General features: G+C 43.3%; 1 protein-coding gene across 3 annotated transcripts; it reads left to right on the plus strand.

Moving 5' to 3' along the window:
- The first annotated feature begins 328 nt into the window (after positions 1-328).
- On the plus strand, positions 329-16,634 carry LOC115147333 (interleukin enhancer-binding factor 3). Of its 3 annotated transcripts, none has more exons than XM_029689523.1 (20): positions 329-402; positions 975-1,135; positions 1,770-1,884; positions 2,884-3,101; positions 4,063-4,237; positions 4,548-4,725; positions 6,375-6,472; positions 7,089-7,184; positions 7,358-7,469; positions 7,617-7,714; positions 7,980-8,091; positions 8,240-8,359; positions 8,564-8,772; positions 9,193-9,312; positions 9,657-9,782; positions 10,099-10,266; positions 13,706-13,823; positions 14,081-14,119; positions 14,789-15,187; positions 15,844-16,634. In XM_029689523.1, the coding sequence occupies exons 2-20, from the start codon at positions 1,011-1,013 to the stop codon at positions 15,975-15,977; spliced, it is 2,760 nt and encodes a 919-aa protein (XP_029545383.1). In that variant the 5' UTR covers positions 329-402; positions 975-1,010; the 3' UTR covers positions 15,978-16,634. The 3 variants fall into 3 exon arrangements, with proteins under 3 accessions (XP_029545383.1, XP_029545385.1, XP_029545384.1); XM_029689525.1 differs by having other exon boundaries at positions 7,980-8,073; XM_029689524.1 differs by having other exon boundaries at positions 361-402; positions 978-1,135.
- The last annotated feature ends 1,685 nt before the right edge of the window (positions 16,635-18,319 follow it).

Below are 18,319 nucleotides of genomic sequence, written 5' to 3' on the forward strand. Positions count from 1 at the left end.
AAGGTATAGGAAAATAGATATCATTGTGGATGTGGCAGAGCGGTTCCTGGAACTGGAAGACTTCACAGTGGATGAGTTACATTGAAATATTGTCACAAGCCATACCACCCTTTCAGGCCCTAGAGCGTGAGAAGGGAGATATGGAGATTTGAAAGAAGGAAGAAGTAGGAGTTTTGTTTTGGTCAATGTACTATTTTTATTTAGGTGTATTAAGTTAGTTTCCCTATCACATTCAACCCGTCCAGTGAGTGGCGGCAATACAACTTTTGGGGTTGTAGTACGCCATTGTCCCACAGAAGAAGAAACCAGCAAGGTGTTGCTAAAAGACGTCATTATTGCGCGACACCGCGCAGCTCCACGCCCCCAAACAGCGCGACATTACCGTGCCTCTTTCTTTCTCAGGTGAGTGTTTTTAACGATCTAGAAAAGGTTGTTATTTTAGTGTTTGTAAATTCATACACACATTCTGCTAGCGATGTATTTAATTGCAGTTATGTGCTGAATTAAGCGTCAAAAAAGTATTAGCTTACCTTGCTAACTACAGCATCTGGTACGGTCTCTGATCTGGTAGTATCATGCTAGCTATCTTGCCATAACAATGGCGTCGGCACCGCAGGTTGAAAAGAAATTGTTAGCCCAATAATTATTGGTTTGCAGCGTGTTTAATTTTGTTTTAAACCCAAATTATCAAAAGCAGTATGGACAGCTGCTTACACATTTGGTGGTAAACAAACAGTTAGTTAGCATAGTTTACCTGCACGTCGTTGTACAACTCCCTGGTATGTTTACGAATGTTAGCTAGGTAGTTACCTCAGGTATCTCACATGATGTACAAGCCTGCCGTACGTCACACTAACTGCAGTTTCACCAAATGTTCTTATACAAACTGTATATAGTTTTCTTTACCATGTGTTTATCATGAGGTGGTGCATTGTAGAGAGTGATTTTCAGTGTTTCTGTTTCTATGGCTACAGCAGGTGTCACACAGGTGGCAGTAAAAAGACAAGCTCATGGCTATGGCAGCAGAGCCAGTGCCAGATGCAGTCTGGGACGAACGGCAGGCCTATGAAGAGCTCCTGTACTGGGACAGCCTGATACAGCGAGGCCATCGCCTGCTACCACACGACTTTGACAGGTACTGTATCGCTCCAGGGTGAACTTTCAATGAGGTATAGATCTAGGATCCACATCCCCAATCCTAACCTTAAGGGAAAACTCCACCTAAAACTATATTTGGGTATTTGTTTCATTAGTCCATTGTTGATATAGTCCCAAAATGTTTTGCACGTCAGAAATAGAGTTTTCCAGACATATAACTTTCAAAATACAAAAATATAGCCGGTATGATGGATTTCAATTATATGGTGCAAAATGCATCATACTGGCTGTATTTATGTATTTTGAAAGTTATATGTTTGGAAAACTATTTCTGACATGTAAAATATTTTGGGGCTATATCAACAATGGACTAAGAGTTTTTGGGTGGAATCTTACTTTAACCATTAGTGGGGGGAAATGCAAGGAACACTTTGACTGAAGAGCAGTGCCTTCTCTCATCCATGCCTTTACTCTTATTTCACACATTGACTGGTTATAATAATGTTACATTATGACAACTACAATGTAGTATTTCTACACACAAGGCATTTCAATTCTCTTCAAAGGTTGCACTAATCTCTGCCAAAATCGGTCGATGTTGAATCTACAGAGGTGAACTTAGTACTGTAATTGGTTTCTATTCTAACTACTTTGTCTCTCTCCCCTCCCAGATATGAGGAGCTGCGCTACTGGTATGACTGTCTCTGTTACGAGGAGGAGCTGAGGCAGTACGATGAGTACATCGCCGCCATACAGGAGATGGAGGAGAACCGACTCCAAACTGAGGTTCAAACTTCCACCTCCACCGTTTCTCTTCATGTCAATACAAATTCCCTGTGTGTGTGAATGTAGCGCTGGCTAATGCCTGTCACCTCCGAATGAACACAAGGTTTGGAGAATCAGAATTATCCCTAGGTGTTGTGTTGAATTCTACTTGAAGAACAATTTGTTTCACCTGTACAGCACAGAAGGCTGGTGAGGGGAGGATGGCTCATTATAATGGATAGAATGGAGTGGGTGGGATGGTATCAAGCCCTTGGAAACTGTGATGTGTTTATTACCATTCCATTCACTCTGTTCTAGCCATTACTATGAGCCGTCCTCCCCTCACAAGCCTCCTCTGCCGTGTATACTGTTTATAGGCCAACACGAGAAGCCAATTGCACCTACTTTGATATGTTGGACAAATGGTCCTATGATTTGTTTCCAACATGGCCATTAATAAAATATTTTATTTCCCCTCTTGCTAAGAGGCATGTAAATGCAGAAGTTGTAGATGATACAGTAACTATAATTTTCCAGTCGCAGTTTTTCCCCTCAGTCTATTTGTACTTACTAGTCATACTGGTTTTCCAGATCATTCACACACATCCTATTCCATTGGAACAAGTTAAAGCAGTGCTTAGGGCTGGCATGGTAACTGTATAATCATGTAACTGACCATTATGGATGCAGACCGCCATGAAAATAAAATAACTGTTTTAATACTATAACATTTTTTTTTTTTTAAGTTAACAAACTTTACCCAAAAGCATTAAAGTAAAATAAGTCTACTTCACATCTAACAGCCAATAGAAGGAGAGACTAGAGGAGACAAAACTAGGCTGTTTTAGAATTTTGTTGTGGAACGAACAGCTGTCTAAAGATGGCCTGGCATTCAAAAAGGCAAGACGCACGGTTGATTTATTACAATAAGAACATAGATTTCAGTTTTCCTACTGTGTGCCCAACTGAACACGACCCACATCTCACTTACCCTTTTCCATCTTACCTTCTCTCTTCCAGGCCCCTCCGGTGCGCACGCCTCCCATGCGTATCTTCGTGAGCGACGACCGACACATGATGGCGAAGCACGCGGCAGTGTACCCATCGTCTGAGGAGCTGGAGGCGGTGCAGACAGTCATCTCCCACGTGGAGTGTGCCCTCAAGACCGTCTCCGACCTGCTGGATGTGGAGGCCGGAGTCGGGGTGGCGCCTGTACCTGTGGAGGGGGCAGAGGAGAGGTAAGAAAGACTGATCAAAGACCCTGGTACTGCAGGACCTATACCAGGTGGTGTCAGAGGAAAGCCCATAAAATTGTCAGAGACTCCAGTCACCCAAGTCATAGACTGTTCTCTCTGCTACCGCACGGCAAGCGGTACCGGAGCACCAAGTCTAGGACCAAAATGCTCCTCAACAGCTTCTACCCCCCTCCCTGCCTTTTGTACACTGCTGCTACTTGCTGTTTATTATCTGTGCATAGTCACTTCACCTCCACCTACGTGTACAAATTACCTCAACTAATCTGTACGCCCGCACACTGACTTGGTACCGGTGCCCCCCTGTATATAGCCTTGTTATTGTGTTACTTTTTATTATTACTTTTTACTTTAGTCTACTTGGTAAATATTTTCTTAACTCTTCTTGAACTGCACTCTTGGGCTTGTAAGTAAGCATTTCACGGTAAAGTCTACACTTGTTGTATTCGGCGCATTTGACAAATAAAGTTTGATTTGTTTGGAAACGCTTCCTTCATCATTTCCTTGAGTTAAGCACAGCTTGATACATGATTGGATAGCTGAGAGCAGGATTAACATCCTATTACTTTCACTAATCCAAGCAATTAAGATCTGTGACTCTTAGGCTGCAGGTAGCCTAGTGGTTAAGAGCGTTTCGTCAGTAACCGAAAGGTCGCTAGTTTGAATCCCCAAGCCGACTAGGTGAAAAATCTGTTGGTGCTATTGAGCAAGGCACGTAACCCTATTTGCTCCTGTAAGTCATTCTGGATAAGAGCAGCTGCTGAAAGTCTAAAATGTAATGAATACTTCAACATAGGAAGGCAAGATGCATTTTTAGAGACAAAGAAAGGTCAAGGGTAACAGTACATCTAATCTTGGATATGTGTGGTTCTTCATATCTTGTAGATTTACTTATTGCATTTGTCTCTGAATAAGCATTTCCTTGGTACTCCCTCCCCTGTCCCAGTGAGGTGGCTCCCCCTCCAGAGCGTATCCTGCGTGGGGTGATGAGGGTGGGCCTGGTGGCCAAGGGCCTGCTGCTGAAGGGAGACATGGACCTGGAGCTGGTGCTGCTCTGCACTGAGAAACCCACCGTCACCCTGCTCAAGAAGGTGGCTGAGAACCTCTCCACCCAGATTGAGGTAGTGTATCTATTTCATTTAACCTTTACTCAACCAAGAAGTCCCATTGTGCTCAGAAGACCTCTTTCCCAATGGAGACCAATATCCTTCGATGATGTTAACGTTCTCTCTCTTTGGTCATTTTGAAGTGAGTATGAGAGTGACCGAGAGAGTTGCAATAGGACCTATATTTAAAAAGGTATTTTTGGTTGTGAAAGGTGCCGCCTCTATGCTAATATTGTCTCTCTTTCTGTACTGTAAGCCAAGCCAACCCTTCTGTAAGCCAAAATCCTAACTGATTTATTTTCCCATCATTCCAACTCTACTAAAGCTCGTCACAGAGGACAAGTATGAGGTCACCCAGATCCCAGAGGAGGCGGAGATTGTGATCAAGAGTATCAAGGAGCCCATCCTGACCCTAACCATTCACCTGACCTCCCCCATGATCCGCATGGAGGCTGAGCCAGAGGATGCCGGACCTACCACCCCCCTGGAGGGACCACCTGGAGGTATGACCCCCCCCAGGGACCAGCCTCAAACCAGGCCAGGAGGCTGGGACTACCCAACACTACCACGGCTGTGTTCAGGGCACAGCGTTGTGGGACGTCTCAGATAGAAATATGATGTAGAGATCTATTTGTGATAGATATGTGCACCAATAGATATTATGTGTGATACTTCTATCTGCAATGTTCCACAACATTGTGCTTTGCTGAATGTAGGCAGCCCTGGACTGCACTTAACAGCAGGCAACTTCAGATCAGCTACAGCAACAGCTGATAATCTGTGTGTTACTATTCACTTAAAGCATGTTACTGTGCAGCTCCCTACTGATCCATACACTGAGACACCATTTAAATACCTGATCAGTCAATATAGAGGTTAGTGGAACCTGCACAGTGGCTACTTTAGAACCGATGACAGTGAACAAACAATCTGATTGGTTCTTCACTGGAGCTCGGAGTTCTTCTATTCGCTGTAATTATGTAACAAAACGGCGACAATCTTCATCGCTACAATGCCTCTTTTAGTCGTTAATAATGCATTGTGTAATAATGTTTTTGGTGATTTTAATAACAGTAATGTACGACTTAATTTACAGTTAATTGTATTGTTCAAGTTAAGAAATTAAGGCTTTTCTGAGAATGCCAGCCAATGCGCGGATATAGATTTGATTGCATGTGTTTTTAATGCAGAACAGTGTAACGTGAGGTTCGTATTGCAGCAAAACTGATCGGCATGACAGGTAATGTTTTTGGACCCTTCCTTTGACCTGCCTGGTTGAATGGGAACACAACCAGTCACAAGCAAAGGATATGGAAGGGAAAGTGTATGTGAGAGAGAGCAATATGTGTGTGTGAGTGAGTAATGCATGGGGGTGTATGTGAGCGAGAGGCAAAAGGGATGAATGTGATCTAATTAAGTCAGGAAAAGGGCATTTTAAGTTCAATCAGCTTTAGTAGCTACGTCCTCCAAGAGAATGGCCTTGTCTTGGATCAAGGCCAGATTTGGTTGCTGGGGGAAGTTAAGCTGAAGCCAAGCAGTCATCAGTTTTGCTGCAGTACCGAGCCGACCACAGATGCATTCTGATTCCAACTGCCTTGTACAGTAATTCCAAACCTGATTGATTCTCTCTTACTAAGCCTTCTAGTGTGTCAGTTTTTAGGGACGCTGGACCTTTGACCAACTGGCATCTCATTCTGTCTCGGAAAGGGGCAGAGCAGTATGACCCAAACCACTGGGGCGGAGGGAAGGGGTACTAAGATTAGGATTGATTAAGACTAAGAAATCCCCCCCAGCAAAACCTTATATTGAGAAATATTATGCTCTGGTACCCACTGTGAATCTGATGGCTAGAGTACACTCATCACTTAGACCTAGCATAGGGTTTTGTGCTACAGGGTGGGTGGGTAAATCCATTCTCTATAAATGCGGGGACTCCCCTTCAATCAAATTTATTCATAAAGCCCTTTTTACACCAGCCGATGTCACAAAGTTCTGTACAGAAACCCAGTCTAAAACCCCAAACAGCAAGCAATGCAGATGTAGAAGTCCTTGTCCTGCCTTAGGAAAAGCTACCTCCTCCCCGAGCCTCGAGACAGAACCCCCCCTTGGTCAAACCGTACCTTGTCTTCTTATCCCACCCATCGACCAATAGAAAAGCTAACGGTCGACAGCGATGCGCCGGCGGACGTTCTGGACAGGCAGAAATGCCTAACTGCCTTGGCATCTCTCCGCCACGCCAAGTGGTTCCAGGTTTGCATCCTGTCTTTACTTGTCAAATAAAGTGTTCAAATGTGCCTTTTATTCTGCCTTGTCCCATAATGAGTTGTGAGTTTGTATGCTCTCACAATGCCTCATTGTTTTCTATGATTTCATTCTGTCTTCCTCGGAACTATATTGCTGTTATTTGCTAGTACAAATTATATTGTAGCTACGCTGTTTTTAAGGGTCCCTAAACACTATGTAACCATCGCTCGTTCAGAGGGGTTGGGTTAAATGCACATTTTGGTTGAATACATTAAGTTGTGCAGCTGACTAGGTATCCCCTTTCCCTCCTAATTAAGTATTTGGCTCCAATGGTATATTGGAGGGATACTGCACTAACCTTCCTATGCTACCCTGGGTGCAATATTCCTGATGACTCAGTTACTTACACAATTGGTTGAATTGGACTCGTATCACACTTTTCCTTTGTGCTGTCCAGGAATATTAGCCTCGTGAGCTGCCTGCAGCGCGCATTCATGTAAGCTCACGGGATCATGCGGCTCGTGAGGCTACTGGAATATTGCACCCCTTTTTATTTATTTTATTAGGTCGTTGGATATCGCACCCTCTTTGACTTAGCTCGGCCCGTGCTTGTCTCTCTCAGGCTAAGGTCAACGACCTGAAGTCGGCCGCCATCGTGATCCGTATCATGAGAGACCTGTGTAACCGCGTCCCCACCTGGGCTCCACTCAGAGGATGGGTGAGTCAAGTCAAACTAATATAATACATGTAATATTGACTATAATGATATACATGTCATATACAATAAATTATTAAATATAAGTAAATAAATATTATTTCATTTGGTGGAAGCGGTGGGATCCAGATCTGAACTAGATTCATTAACTACTGTTCTCTCTCTGTTCTGTCTAGCCTTTAGAGCTGCTGTGTGAGAAGGCCATTGGAACCTGCGATCGGCCAATGGGAGCAGGAGAGTCTTTCCGCAGAGTTCTAGAGTGCTTGGCGTCTGGAATCCTGATGGCCGGTAAGTCTTTTATCCCTAAAGACCTGTATTGGGTAAATAGAGAAAATATAGGGCCTAGAGCATAGCCTTGCGGAACACCTCTCAGAACAATGTAGAAATGACGTCCACTAAATTAAACTAATTCAAATGTTCTTCTGTTGTTCAAAGATGGTCCGGGTATCAAGGACCCTTGCGAGAAGGAGAAGGTGGACGCCATCAGCCACCTGGACACTCAGCAACGTGAAGACATTACACAGAGTGCCCAGGTAAAACAGGCTTCAGTTTTATTCGGTTAGGTGAAATATTTATGCCTATAATGTTCCAGGTAGAATTGTAACAAATGGAGCTGACATGATTTCCTACTCTACTTGAAAAACGATATTATCTGTTCTACCCAAAAGATTTTTGTCGCTGAAAGTTCTGTTATGTTGCGTCCTTAACACGCCCCAGGTAGAATATCAATTGTGTTATTCTCTCCTATGTGCTTCCTTTTGGGATTGACTGTGTTCTATGTTTGTTTTTCCCTGTCAGCATGCCCTAAGGTTGTCTGCGTTCGGGCAGCTGTACAAGGTGCTGGGGATGGATTCCCTGCCTGCCAGGGAACCAAGGAGAACCATAGGGCCAGGTCTCAGAAACTACGGTTGTTAGTATCTCCTCAGTTTTTGGCCATCTTCCTGGCCTGTCCCATGCTTCTCAAATGTGACTTTCATATTAGCTGTCTAGTAGTAGTCTTGATGTGTTGTGATTTTGAACTTTTCCTGAACCTTGTCCCTTTTCCATGTACCTACCAGCTCAGATCCTGGCCAGTTCCACCTACCCTCCCAAGAGACCTCATGATGCCGCGGACAAAGGGGGAGACGACAGCAAGAAGAGGAAGTTCCAGAAATATCCAAAATTTCCTAGAAAGTCGTGTATGTATCCGAAGTGGTCTTCGAATGGGATATTTCGTAGCTATTCTACCATTGAGGCTCTTTCTGAGGAGGTTACATTTGTTCCTGTTCTGATATGCTCTCTCCCTCTTTTTCCCTTTCTTTCTTTCTCCCCCATCTCTCTTTCTCACTATCTCTTTCTGTCTCTCTTTCTGTCACTCTCTCTTTCACTCTCCCTTCCCCCAGCCACAGAAGAGAAGCCCGGGGACTCTCCTATGGCCATGAATGCCCTGATGCGTCTCAACCAGCACAAGCCTGGTCTGCAGTACCGTCTGACGGGTCAGAGCGGTCCAGTGCACTTCCCAGTGTTCACCATGTCCGTAGACGTGGACGGCGATACATACGAGGCCTCAGGGCCGTCCAAACGCACAGCCAAACTCCACCTAGCTGCCAAGGTAAGGGATTGTATGCCTAGGCGAAAACATGCTAGCTGTACCAGTAGACTTCCAGTCATTGTGCTAACATTAGTTAGCATTAGCGTGCAAAACTACCTGCAAGTTCCTTCATACTGCACGTAGAGACAAAAATGGTATCCACGACTCTGGGTAACTAGACACATCTCACACTATCTCTTTAAGATGATGGTTAACTGGTACAACACAAGTTGGTCCCTGAAATCAAATGTTACTCTCTTTGAAAGAAACAGTAGTCTTTCTCCTATCTCTGTAACCCTCGCTTGCTGTCATCAAAGTGTTATGTCATTGTTCTCGAAGAATGTAATCCACTGGTTTTGCATTGAATGCCTTGTCGTCTGTATTGACTCTGTTTATAATGGCTGCCGTCCACCAAGTCCTCTCTCTCCCTGTCCGTCTCAGGTCCTGCAGAAGTTGGGCCTGCCCACTGGGGCGGATGTGAAGATTGAACCAGGCGAAGAGGGAGGAGCCAACGTACCATCCACACCTACAGCAAGTGATGCGTCCATGGCATCTGACGAGGTAGTCTTTCTCTCTTCATATCTCCTATGTTTTCTGACTTTTTCCTGTGACTTTTTTAAAATGGTTGACTTAATATACTTTCATAAAGCAACACAAAGCATTGCTACTGTACCTGTAGACTTCCATTAGCTTGTGAAACTACCACTTCCTTCCTTCCTACTGTATGCAACAACATAAAAATGGTATCCGTGAGTTTCTGACTCTGGGTACGTAGAACAAGGGCTTAAATGCCAGAATCTCACAGTATACTTTCATAAAGCAGATATAAAGCAGTTATGTTGCAATAGAGTTGTTGTTGATGTTCATTGGACTTGACTGTTTTGCTATGTCTTCCGTACTATCAGAACGGTCCCATCCTCACCAAGCACGGGAAGAACCCAGTGATGGAGCTGAACGAGAAGAGACGCAGCCTGAAGTACGAGCTCTCTGCTGAGACCGGGGGCAGCCATGACAAGTGCTTCGTCATGGAGGTCAGTCAGTGGCAGATGGGCGGGGTTTGCATGCTTGGGACAATTCTATTGATTCATTGCGCAAGGATTTGGAAACTAGAGTAGATGAATAACCAGTAAGGTCAGAGCTCGTATCAACAAAGCATCTCGGAGTAGAAGTACTGATCTAGGATCAGGTCCCCCATGTTTATGTAGAATCTTATTCATTACGATCCTAGATCAGCACTACCACCCTGAGACGCTTTATGAATATGGGCCCAGATGTAGTTGACAGAGCAGGATGTGGAAACACAGTAACCAGCATGTGTCTCTTTGTTACCACCTCCGCCACTCACAGGTGGAGGTAGATGGACAGAAGTTCAAAGGTCGAGGCTCCAACAAGAAGGAGGCCAAAGCCTACGCAGCCTTAGCTGCTTTGGACAAACTCTTCCCCGAGGGGGCGGGGCCCTACTATAACCCTCACTCTGACCCCAAGAAGAAGAAACCAGTCACATACACTTCCATGGTAAGACATGATATAAACTCAGCAAAAAAAGAAACGTCCTCTCACTGTCAACTGCGTTTATTTTCAGCAAACTTGGCGTGTAAATATTTGTATGAACATAACAACTGAGATATAAACTGAACAAGTTCCACAGACATGTGACTAACAGAAATGGAATGTGTCCCTGAACAAAGGGGGGGGTCAAAATCAAAAGTAACATTCAGTATCTGGTGTGGCCACCAGCGGCATTAACCTCTGGTATCATTGGGACGCTAGCGTCCCACCTCGACAACAGCCAGTGAAATTGCAGGGCGCCAAATTCAAACAACAGAAATCCCCAAATTAAAATTCCTCAAACATACAAGTATTATACACCATTTTAAAGATAAACTTCTTGTTAATCCAACCACGGTGTCAGATTTCAAAAAGGCTTTACGGCGAAAGCACACCATGCGATTATGTTAGGTCAGCGCCTAGCCACAAGAAACCATACTGCCATTTTCCAGCCAAGGAGAGGACTCACAAAAGTCAGAAATAGCGATTTAAATGAATCAGTAACCTTTGATGAATTTCATCTGGTGGCACTCCCAGGACGCCATGTAACACAATAAATGTTTGTTTTGTTCAATAAATTCCCTTTTTATGTCCAAAAACCTCAGTTTAAATTGGTGCGTTATGTTCAGTAATGCATTGTCTCAAATAACATCTGGTGAAATTGCAGAGAGCCAAATCAAATTACAGAAATACTCATCAAACATTGATGAAAGATACAAGTGTTGTACATAGGATTAAAGATAAATGTCTTGTTAATCCAGCCGCTGTGTCAGATTTCAAAAAGGCTTTATGGCGAAAGCACACCATGCGATTATGTTAGGACAGCGCCTAGCCACAAGAAACCATACAGCCATTTTCCAGCCAAGGAGAGGACTCACAAAAGTCAGAAATAGCGATTTAAATGAATCACTAACCTTTGATGATCTTCATCTGGTGGCACTCCCAGGACTCCATGTTACACAAATGTTTGTTTTGTTTGATAATTTCCCTCCAAAAACCTCAGTTTTGTTGGTGCGTTTAGTTCAGTAATTCAAAGGCACACAACGCGCTCTCAACATCCAGACGAAAAGTCAAAAAAGTACAAATAAAGTTTGTAGAAACATGTCAAACGATGTTTAAAATCAATCCTCCAGGTTGTTTTTGTCATAAATAATTAATCATATTTCAACCGGACAAAAGCTTCGTCAATAGAAAAGGAGAAACAAGAAAGGCGCGCTCCCGATCACGCGGTGGACTAATGTCTGGAAATTTCCACTGTCCACTCATTGAAAGTGCTGTATCTCCCTCATTTTTCAGAGTAAAAGCCTGAAACAATGCCTAAAGACTGGCCACATGTAGAAGAAGCCAAAGAGATTGTGAACTGGGTCCTAAGTCTTTGTATGGTGGATTGGCTTTCAATGGAAAAACAGCCTTTCAAAATAATAGTACTTCCTAGATGGATTTTCCTCACATTTATGCCTGCCATATCAGTTCTGTTATACTCACAGACATTATTTTAACAGTTTTTGGAAACTTTAGAGTGTTTTCTATCCAAATCTACCGATTATATGCATAGCCTAGCTTCTGGGCCTGAGTAGCAGGCAGCTTAATTTGGGCACGCTTTTCATCCAAAATTCTGAATGCTGCCCCCTACCCTAGTGAAGTTAAGTACTGCAGTGCAACTCCTCCTCATGGACTGCACCAGATTTGCCAGTTCTTGTTGTGAGATGTTACCCCACTCTTCCACCAAGGCACCTGCAAGTTCCCGGACATTTCTGTGGGGAATGGCCCTAGCCCTCACCCTCCGATCCAACAGGTCCCAGACGTGCTCAATAGGATTGAGATCCGGGCTCTTCGCTGGCCATGGCAGAACACTGACATTCCTGTCTTGCAGGAAATCACACACAGAACGAGCAGTATGGCTGGTGGCATTGTCATGCTGGAGGGTCATGTCAGGATGAGCCTGCAGGAAGGGTACCACATGAGGGAGGAGGATGTCTGCCTGCAATGACAACAAGCTCAGTCCGATGATGCTGTGACACACCCCAGACAATGACGGACCCTCCACCTCCAAATCGATCCTGCTCCTGAGTATAGGCCTTGGTGTAACCCTCATTCCTTCGATGATAAACACGAATCCGACCATCACCCCTGGTGAGACAAAACCGCGACTAGTCAGTGAAGAGCACTTTTTGCCAGTCCTGTCTGGTCCAGCGATGGTGGATTTGTGCCCATAGGCGACGTTGTTGCCGGTGATGTCTGGTGAGGACCTGCCTTACAACAGGCCTACAAATCAAATCAAATCAAATGTATTTATATAGCCCTTCGTACATCAGCTGATATCTCAAAGTGCTGTACAGAAACCCAGCCTAAAACCCCAAACAGCAAGAAATGCATCTGAAAGAAGCACGGTGGCTAGGAAAAACTCCCTAGGAAAAACTCCCTAGAAAGGCCAAAAACCTAGGAAGAAACCTAGAGGAACCAGGCTATGAGGGGTGGCCAGTCCTCTTCTGGCTGTGCCGGGTGGATATTATAACAGAACATGGTCAAGATGTTAAAATGTTCATAAATGACCAGCATGGTCAAATAATAATAATCATAGTAGTTGTCGAGGGTGTAACAAGCACGTCCGGTGAACAGGTCTTGGTTCCATAGCCGCAGGCAGAACAGTTGAAACTGGAGCAGCAGCACGGCCTTAGGCATGCCCTCAGTCCAGCCTCTCAGCCTATTGCGGACAGTCTGAGCACTGATGGAGGGATTGTGCGTTCCTGGTATAACTCGGGCAGTTGTTGCCATCCTGTACCTGTCCCACAGGTGTGATGTTCGGATGTACCGATCCTGTGCAGGTGTTACACGTGGTCTGCCACTGCGAGGACGATCAGCTCTCCATGCTGTCTTAGGCGTCTCACAGTACAGACATGGCAATTTATTGCCCTGGCCACATCTGCAGTCCGCATGCCTCCTTGCAGCATGCCTAAGGCACGTTCACGCAGATGAGCAGGGACCCTGAGCATCTTTCTTTTGGTGTTTTTTAGAGTCAGTAGAAAGGCCTCTTTAGTGACCTTTTGTTTTCATAACTGTGACCTTAATTTCCTTAATTGCCATCTGTAAGCTGTTAGTGTCTTAACGACCGTTCCACAGATGCAAGTTCATTAATTGTTTATGGTTCATTGAACAAGCATGGGAAACAGTGTTTAAAGCCTTTACAATGAAGATCTGTGAAGTTATTTGGATTTTTACAAACTATCTTTGAAAGACAGGGTCCTGAAAAAGGGCCGTTTTCTTTTTTTGCTGAGTTTATCTTTCGTACACACACTGTAATGCACCTCACAATACTATAGAATCATGACTAGGAATAGCCATTAATTAATCCACACAGACACCATGACTAGGAACCCTTTAGTGACCTCTGACCCTCCCTCAACAGCATATCCCAGGCTTTGGCACTATTCGAGGCATTCCAACTGACACGGAGCCTAACAACCGGGGCCACGGGCGAGGCAGGGGTCGAGGAAAGCCTACGACTGGCAGCAGCTACAACCAAAGTAGGACACTTCACTTGGACTGTCTATCTCAGGATCTAGACTGGACTTAAGGCCTTTAAGAGCATGTTCTCACAGAGATGAGGTTATCAGAAAATCATTCAAATATGGCTTATTTTAGATTATTTAGTAAATAAGTTAATGACTAGACAATAAGCCTATAGTCGGACTGTTCTAGAGAGCTTGTTAGGAAATCGTCCAACTCTTTTGGGCTCCTTTGCGTTAAGGTAATAAATCTATCTCTCTTTTCTTGTTAACAGCAAACTACCGTTATGGAAGCAGTGCTGGCTCTGGTTATCGTAAGTGTTTTTTTTCTCTCCACACTGTTGTCAAGGGAACTAATGAGTGATAGATTAGGTGTGTTCATTTGTGTTTGGTAACTTATCTCTTTAGCCTTATCTATTCTATAGCCACTATAGTCTATTGAGTCACTGGTACCCATTTCAATTCCTTAAAAAGTACTTCCTTCCTTCAAGTATAATCACTAGAAATCCATGAATTAGATAGCCATGTGCCCCCCTTGCATCACCTGTATAATCATGTATAATGATTACGCCTACTTCAAAGAAGGGAGGAATGGGGCCCCAGAAGTGGGCTAAGGGGGCCCTGACTGCTAGTTTTGTTTTCTGTCCTCCTTGGCCTCTAAGTTGAGTCTTAACACTTACACATTGCTTCTCTTATTTAAACCCTAGCATCTCTCTCCATCATGTTGACTTGAATGCTGGGGCTGGGCTGCAACACAATGTTGAGCATTTGTCATAAGACTAATTAAAAGGAAAATATACAGTATTTTTACTTCCTAGTTGAAGTTGTTTGGCTTAGATACAGAGACGATCACTATACATTTCTCAGTTTTTCTCAAAAAGATATCCCCTTCAAAGCATTTGCTAAGTGTTCCTCCAACCAATACTAAATGTCCTCCTTCACCAATCACACTATTGTAACTTCATTGTCCATCTCTCCCTCAGACAATCTGTACAGTATGGGTGCAACAGAGGCTGCTTCCTCTACAACCACCTCCACCGGTGACGCCTCCACAGAGCCAGACGCCAGCGGCAACACCACCGGCTACGGCACCTTCTACCCCGAATCATCCTACACCACACCGGCCATAACCGCCTCCGCCACCTCGGCCGCCATGACCGCCCAAGCCCAGGTCGGTGCATCTTCCCTGGGTGCCTACCAGTCGGTGCCCCCTCCCCTGGACCAGCAGAGCCCCTATAGTTATGGCTACGGAGGGGATAAGAAGAGTCTGCTGACTGCAGCTCAGGCTCAAGCCCAACAGACCCAGCAACAACAGGTGGACTACTCTATGTACAGTACAGCCTACCCCAGCTCTGTCACCGGGGGCCAAATGTACAGTTACGGTGAGTGGAAAGCTATATAAGGGGCCAAAGGAGGCCCTACACACTCACACGCATTCATACACTGGTAACTGCCCGATGTAACAGTGCCTTCAGAAAGTATTCTTACTGATGATGATGATGATGATGATGATGATGATACTAATAATAATAATGATGATGTGTGGGGTACAGAGATGAGGCAGTCATTCAAAAATCATGTTAAACACCGTTATTGCACACAGTGAGTCCATACAACTTATTAAGTACTGGAACGTATTTAGCCTTGTCATAACAAAGGGGTTGAATACTTATTAGCTCAAGACATTTCAGCTTTTCCAATTTTTACATTTCTAAAAACATAATTCCACTTTGACATTATGGGGTATTGTGTGTAGGCCATTGACAAAAAATCCACATTTATTCCATTTTAAATGCAGGCTGTAACACACCAAAATGTGAAAAAGGTCAAGGAGTAGGAATACTTTCTGAAGGCACTGTATGTGTGTGTATACCAATATATAGAGATTTTTATCTGGTATTATTTCTGATACTGGGTCTGTCTTTAGTCACTTGATATCCAAATGTGGTCTTAATAATGGTTTAAAGAGTGTTAGTAGAGCATCTGATTGGTTGATTATTTAATGCCTTGTTCTTATTGATGTTTCATTGGTCCGTAGGCTACGGCAACCAATCAAGCTTCAGCATGTACGGGAACGCCTCCTCCCAGGGCTACGGGGCGGCTGCTTCTCCCCAGACCCAGCAGACCTCCTACCCCACGGGATACGGAAACATGAACTATCAGTACAAATAGGAGGTATCACACACACATCCCTCTCAAGCCCCCCACCAACCCTCTAAAGCCTTCCCCCAGAGGAAAAGAAGACCCTCATGTCTTTCTCTACTTTCATTATATTGATCTAAAATTGATTAATCCTAAACCCTCAGTCATTTTCACCATCACTTTATTTCCTAAACCAGACTATCCATTTCTTTATTTACCATGTGGTAAATGTAACCTAAATGTGTCTAACAAGTAGTTCAGTTCTGTATAGGGATTACAAAAAGGAAATAATAATAGCGCTTTCGGAATGATGCTATCTTGGGTCATATACTTCTTGTTTTGTTCAAGTCTTCTTCTTTTTTTTCAATAAAAAAAATGTACACTTTGTTTTTCTGTTGGCAAGCCACCTGAGGTTGAATGTGAATGTAAACGGAGAATCTGTTCTTAGTCTTTAAAATGTCTGTTTCAAAGACTTGTTTTCTTTCCATTTTTAATTTGAATCACTATTTTATGTTTTAATTGTTATTATATTAACCAGCAGTGTGGTAAAAAAACAAATCAGTTGACAGTAACTTGGATTTGTATGTGAAAGAGCAATGGAAATGTGTTAATTGCTGTTTCATTGTAAGGTTTCGGTAAAAGGCTTGTATCTGGTTGTTTGTAAGAATAAATTACTTTTATTTTGGAGCAGTGTCATACTTTACATACACTGACCACTGTTTTCTAGACCTGGGTTTAAATACTATTTGAAATAATTTCAAATACTTTTATCTGTGCTTGATTGAACTTGCCTGTTGCAATGCAAACAATAGAAAAGTCCCAAAAGTGCAAACTCAAACTCCCGGCAGCCTAAAGAAAACGTTCAAAGTATTTGAAAGGTATCAAGTAGTTATTGAACCCAGGTATACTGTGTTTAGGCTTCTTCTCCACATGGCAACCGATCCCCTGACATGTTTTCATGCTGCGGGCCAACATGTTATTTATTACTATTAGTTCTGTATTGAATATAGACTAAATCCTATAGTTGACCTGACTGGCAGTGGTTACATTTTAAATGCCTAGAAAGACTATGTAGCTAGCTCATCTTGAGCATCACTTTAAAATCCCAGGGATGTTCCTCACAAGTAACATTATGATGCAGATCATGGCTCATGCATTGGGAGCCAATGGCCCAAATGCTTTCTCTGAAGGTATGCTATGCTTTAGTTTCTACTTAGCCAATAACCACTGAATGCACTTCCTCATTGTGGTTCTAGAGCCTGGCCTACCATACCCCACTGTATGTACTGTAGCTAGAAGAGTTTATTTGCAACTTACAACTCAGTTAATTGAGAACGTCTGCTTGTTAATCATTCAAAAACCAGATGACATAAATGGAAAAACATCCATTGTGGTGTAGATTTTACATGTAAATATAGCCCCATATACATGCAATACAGTTTTATTCACAGCTTTTCCCCACAATTCCGATTAACCTCCATACATTATCTCTGTCCTGTTCCACTACTACAGGGGTGTCAAACTCATTCCATGAAGTCTGCTGTTTTTTTTGTTTGTTTAAGACCAGGCTAACCAGGAGAGGGTCGTTCCTTATTAATTAGTGACCTTAATTCATCAATCAAGTAAAAGGGAGGAACAAAAACGCACAGCCTTCCATGGAATACGTTTGACCAGAGAGGAAGAGGCAACGCGAGAGGGATTACGGCCCAAAATCTGTTTTCTCCATCAGGTGGCGTTTTTTTCGCTCGCCAAGCGAGTGTCGAATTTGGTTAACAAAAAATGTAATGGCTTATTTACTACGTGTGGCTTATTTGATCTAATGTACATTTTGTAATGCTTAGGTTGTTCTGATCTACTGATATAAGTAGGATAGGTAACATCCCGGCAAATTTGAGAAAAAACACTATTGGAGTTTATCAAATGGATCAATCACTCGCCACCAGCATTTTCTATTGAACTGTGATCGTGTCTGCTGCAAACATGGAGACCTCATAAGTCCCTCTGTGTTCCACAGCTGTGATTGGATAAGTTTAAAGTAGCATTGAAAAATAGTCATCAATATAGATACCTATCTATACAATGCTGCTATATATGTGTGTATATATAGATAGAACCAGTCGACAGTTTGGACACACCTACTCATTCAAGTGTTTTTCTTTATTTACTATTTTCTACATAGTAGAATAATAGTAAAGACAAAACTATGAAATAACACATGGAATCATGTAGTAACCAAAAAAGTGTTAAACAAATTTTTCAAAAGAATATGTGAGATTCTTCAAAGTAGCCACCCTTTGCCTTGAAGACAGCTTTGCACACTTGGCATTCTCTCAACCAGCTTCATTAGGGCAAAGGGTGGCTACTTTGAAGAA

This window comes from Salmo trutta, chromosome 14 (genome assembly GCF_901001165.1).
Source record: "Salmo trutta chromosome 14, fSalTru1.1, whole genome shotgun sequence".
In the NCBI taxonomy this organism is placed as follows: domain Eukaryota; kingdom Metazoa; phylum Chordata; class Actinopteri; order Salmoniformes; family Salmonidae; genus Salmo; species Salmo trutta.